This window comes from Monoraphidium neglectum (genome assembly GCF_000611645.1).
Source record: "Monoraphidium neglectum strain SAG 48.87 unplaced genomic scaffold scaffold04204, whole genome shotgun sequence".
NCBI lineage: Eukaryota > Viridiplantae > Chlorophyta > Chlorophyceae > Sphaeropleales > Selenastraceae > Monoraphidium > Monoraphidium neglectum.
The window spans coordinates 1-4,883 of NW_014009425.1; the positions used below are offsets into that span (position 1 = coordinate 1).

A 4,883-nucleotide genomic window follows, 5' to 3' on the forward strand; every position below is an offset into this window, starting at 1 on the left:
GCCCCGCACCGTGTTCCAGGCGTGGATGCGCCGCCGCCCGCCGGCCGGCACGCCGGCGCTCGCGGAGCGCGCGGCGGCGGCCGACCGCTTCATGGGGCCGGCGCGGCGGCGGCTGGAGCGGGCCATGCGGCGCGCGTACCGGGAGGGTGGGGAGGTGCGTCGGGGCTGGGGCAACACCAAAACGGCAACAAACAGGCCCCCTTGACGCTTGCTTGGGCGTTAGGGTGTTGCTGCTCAACTGAGTCATGGATGGTTGTTGGCGTTTGCTCGGACTTCCTGACTGCCCGTGTTGGAACGGATTCCAAAGTGACTGTTTCCTCATCGCAGCAAAGGTGGGGTGAATGGCGGGCCCAGGAGCAGAGAAGCCTTCGCCACCACGACCGACCCTCCGGTAGTACTCCCTCCGCCCGCCCACCGCCGCGCCCCTTGCCTGGCCTCCCCCCCCAACCCCGCAGGAGGCGCTGGGCCGCCTGGTGCGGTGCAACAAGGACGGCTCCAAGAAGGACTTTGCGGGGGAGACGTGGCGCAAACACCTCGACTCGGAGGTGAGGCCCCCCCTTGCTTTTCGTTGGCATCCTGCGTGTACACTTCAGTCCCCTTTCCTGCCTCTGCCGCTGCGTCTGCGCCTGCCTCTGCCGCTGCGCCTGCCGCTGCGCGTGCCGCTGCGTCTGTGTCTGCCGCTGCCTTCGCCTCAGCAACGGGCCGCCCATGACGGCGGCGAGCCGTAGGGTTTGCCAGGCCCCCGCTGCGCGGGTCTGCGGCCGCCTCCCGTCCGCTGACGGGCCGCGGCCGCGGCGAGCAGGGGGCGGGGCCGCTGTCCCGCCGAGCGCCCCCCCCCTTCCCACGAGCCGCGGCGGCCCTCGCGCCCCGCCCGGCCCCGACCCGGCTCGCACACGCCCCGCACCTCGCGCCCAACACGCACCTTGCGCGGCGCAAAGGGCGGTCGACTGACTGACCCTGTGCTGCGGGAGGCTAAGGAGGTCGCGCGGCGGCTGGACGGCCAGTCAGTGTTCACCTGGATCGGGCAGGTGCGGATCGGAGAAGGTGCCCCTTGGATGCCCACAGGCGCCCGCCGGTGGCGCCCCGCAGCCGGCGGGGGCTGTGCTGCTTCCGAGGGCGGCGAGGCGAAAACGCAAGGCCTTCCTTTGATAGACGGTGGTACCCGCGACACCGCACACGCACGTGCGCACACACAGACACACACACACACACACACACACACACACACACACAAAAACACACACACACACGAACCCAATCCCCAGGTCCTGCAGGCTGAGCTGGCAGACTCGGAAGCGGACGACAGCCGGGGCGCGCTGCGCGACCACCGGCCGCTGCTGTGCAACGCTGACGACTTCCTGCGGATGGTGGCTGTCCCCAGGGAGAGGGGCGCCAACTTCCGCAGTGTGGACGGCGTGGTGACGCACCCGGACGGTGGGCGACTTTTGGCACGTGTGTGTCAGGGGGAACGAGGTGTGTGTGTGTGTGTGTAGGATGATGCGGGTTGGAGAGACACCGTGTGTGTGTATATGTGTGTGTGCGTGTGTAGACGTCTGTGTTTGTGTGCATGTGCGACCATGGTCATGTGCGTGTTTGTGGAAGGTGGGTGCGTGAGCGTGGGTGCGCTCGATATCGTAGCATGCAACGGGAAGGCGTCCTTCACGCCGCCAGGGCTGCGGGCTCACGCTTTGGCTGCGTGCACCAGGGCCGTGCAGGGCCAGCCGCGGAGGCCAGGCCGTCGTCGCCGCCCCTGACATTGCTCAGTAATTGCGGCGCCGGACGCCTGGCGTCTGCGTTTATGCGGACGCGCGCACACGTGCGCACTCACATTCTCTCTTGCATATACGCACACACAACATGCAAAGTTTCACACATTATGCAAACAGTGCACACACACACACGCACACGCGCACACACACACACACACGCTCGCACACATGCAATTTTCCCAGGCACCTGCTGCAGCGGCTCCTGGCACGCCCCCAAGAAGGTGCACCGCGGCGCCAAGCTTGAGGACGGCCTCTGCCCCGGCGGTGGCTGCGTGCACAAGCCCGGCGACGATGCCGGCGCCCCCGACGGCGGCGGCGACGATGACGAGGACGCTGACGAGGACGGCGGCGGCGGGGGCAAAGGCGGGGGCAGGGGCCGGGGCAAGGCCGCGGCGTCCGGCTCAAAGGGCGGCGGGGCGGCGGGCTCTGCGGCGTCGAAGGCGGGGGCCAAGTCCGGGCCCAAGACGCACGAGAGGGTAGGAGGGGGCGCAGCCCGGGGGACGGCGCGGCGTGGGGGCGGGGGTGAAGCTGTCTCTCGGGCCGAATGCGTGCACACGTGGTGTCGCATGCACGTCCGCAGAGGGCGGCCGAAGAGCTCCAACCTTGGCATGCCGACATGTGCGTATGCGAGGGCGAACAAATCAATGCGATTGGCGGGCGCTTGCTGGCCTGATCCTGCCCCCAGGTGGATAATTACGGTTCAGAGGACAAGGGCGCCTGGCGCGGCACGGCCATGGATGGCTGCGACGCCAAGACGGTCTGGCTGCCGACCGGGGACCTGGCCTGCCCCAGGTGCGCGGGTCCGAGGGGGCGTGGCGCGCACGACGCCTGCTGGCTGTATTTGCGGGCGGCGATGCAGGCACAGGATTGACCCTTCGCGGCGAGTCACCGTCTGCTATTTCATTGTGCAAAAGTGCAGCTTGTTTGCCACACGAGTCGGCTGCATTCTGACAGCCAAACAGCCTCAAACACGCAAAGCTGTGAGTTTCTCAACAACTTGAGCTTTTGCGTTTTTTCGTTGACACTATTCGCGCACGCGCACACACACACACACACACACACACACACACACACACACACACACACACACACACACACACACCTCTTTGGTTCCCCTTACCCCCGGAAGGTGGTGCATCACCTACAAGAAGGGGAAGTCCAACGGTCGCCACGGCTGCTTCGGCCGTATATGGCACGACTCCGTGCAGACGACAGTGGTGCGTCCTCGCCTCAACGCTGAAGAGCTGCTGCATTGCAGCTCTTGACTGCCGCGCGGCCCAGCCCGACCCAGCCTCCCCGCCGGCTGCCAAGTCGCACGCTTCGCGCGCGCGGGGCGGAAGACCCGCGCCTGTTCTCTCGCTGCGCCCTCCCCCCCTCCCTGCCTCTACTCGTGACGCCCTCCTCATTGGCGGCCCCAGCAGATGATATGCCATTGCTACATCCTCACGCCACTGCCATGACACACACACACACACACACACACATAAACACACACAATCACACATTCTCTTGTGTTGCGTCACCCCCTGCAGGTGGGCCGTGCGGAGCCCCACAACCTGCAGCTGCTGCACCCTGAGCAGGACAGGGTGCTGACTGTGCGCGAGAACGCGCGCTGCCAGGTGAGATAGCTGGGCGAAAGGGGGGCGGAGCGGTGAGCAGCTGGTTCTCATTAAGCGATCGAGGGACGGGGGCCACGCAAATGGGCTGCAACGGCTGGAAGCAGAGATCTCAGGCAGTTGGGGCTGCTGGATGGGGCGAAAAATTTGCGGGGGGGACAGGGGACTCCAGCGCAAAGGCGGCTGCGGCCCCTTGCGCACGGCTAGGGCAGGCGCGCACGGGCTTGTCCCCACACGCACATATGTGTTTGCTTCTGGACCGCCGGCCTTGACGCGCGCGGTCGCCGGGTGCGCCCCCTCGTCTCCCGGCCCCAGGGCTTCCCTGATTACTACGTGCTGGTGGGGCTGGAGGAGGGCGGTGGCCATGGGGTGTCCACCAGCAGCCTGCAGCAGAGGTACCTGCAGGTGAGGGGGGGGGGGGCCGGCGGCGCGGCGGTGACGCTGCGGCACATGGCGCCTGCAGCACGGCGTACTGTGAGGCAGCAGCGCATGGCTTAAGCAGCGCGGCACCTCGTCGCATGCCGAGCGCTGCGGTGCGCCGAGCCGCGCAGCGCTTCCCTCTGGAGCCGAACGTGATTCTTGGGCGGGGCTGGCCTTCACAGGGTGTGTGTCGCCGGCTAGGGACTGTCCTGGGGAGCGCTCCACAAGCCCATGGCACGCATCAATGTACGTCAACCACTGCGCCTTGCCCCCGGTGGCTCCGCTCCCCCGCCCCCAGATGGGCAACGCCGTGGCGCCGCCCGTCGCGGCCGCGCTCGGCCGCTGCCTGCTGCTCGCGGCGGCCGGCGCGGCGCCCGCGGGGGCGGCGGTTGTGGCGGTCGCTGACGAGGACTACGAGGCCGTGGTGGCCTCCTGCAGCGCCAAAGGAATCGGCGCCTTTGTGGACGACTACGGTCCCCCAGAGGTGCGGAGTTGAGGGCGTTGAGGCAGAGATGTGGAAAGGAGATACAGAGAGGGGGGGAGACAGAGAGAGAGAGGGGGGGGGGGTGTTCGCGTCCGTGTGTGTGTGTGGTTGTCTAAAAGTGCGGGTTGGTCTCAGTCTGTGGAGTGCATGTCGATATTTGTAAGAAGCCTTCCATACACAGAACAATTTTCCGCGTGATGCACATATGCCCACACGTGCACGCGCGCGCACTCACACACACACACATGCACACGCACACGCACATCTGCCGTTCCACATCCCCACTCTCAGGAGGAGCGTGCCGACATCTTCCGGCGCTTTGGGAACCCCTCCCGCCTGCACCTCTACCCAGACTACAAGATCAGGGCCGCGCGCGCCGCCGCCGCCTGCGGCGACGACGGGGACGATGACGAGGACGCTGATGAGGACGAGGCCGGCGGCGGCGGTTGCGGGGAGGAGAGCGGCGTCGGGGGGAGCCGGACGGGGAAGAAGCGCGCCGCGCCCGGCGGCGGCGGTGGCGGCGGCGGCGCGGCGGCGAAGCGCGTCAAGAAGGCCGGCCCGGCGGCGCCGCGTCCGCCGCGCGCGCCCGCGGCG

The 4,883-nt window shown here is 67.7% G+C and overlaps 1 protein-coding gene across 1 annotated transcript; it reads left to right on the forward strand.

Moving 5' to 3' along the window:
* Positions 1-25: 25 nt before the first annotated feature.
* Positions 26-4,301, forward strand: MNEG_14022 (DNA (cytosine-5)-methyltransferase CMT3; the record flags this gene model as incomplete). Its single annotated transcript, XM_014037506.1, has 10 exons — positions 26-154; positions 456-545; positions 939-1,028; positions 1,266-1,434; positions 1,953-2,245; positions 2,455-2,561; positions 2,899-2,986; positions 3,302-3,388; positions 3,701-3,790; positions 4,104-4,301. 10 exons carry the CDS (start codon positions 26-28, stop codon positions 4,299-4,301), a joined length of 1,341 nt encoding a protein of 446 aa, XP_013892960.1.
* Positions 4,302-4,883: the final 582 nt, after the last annotated feature.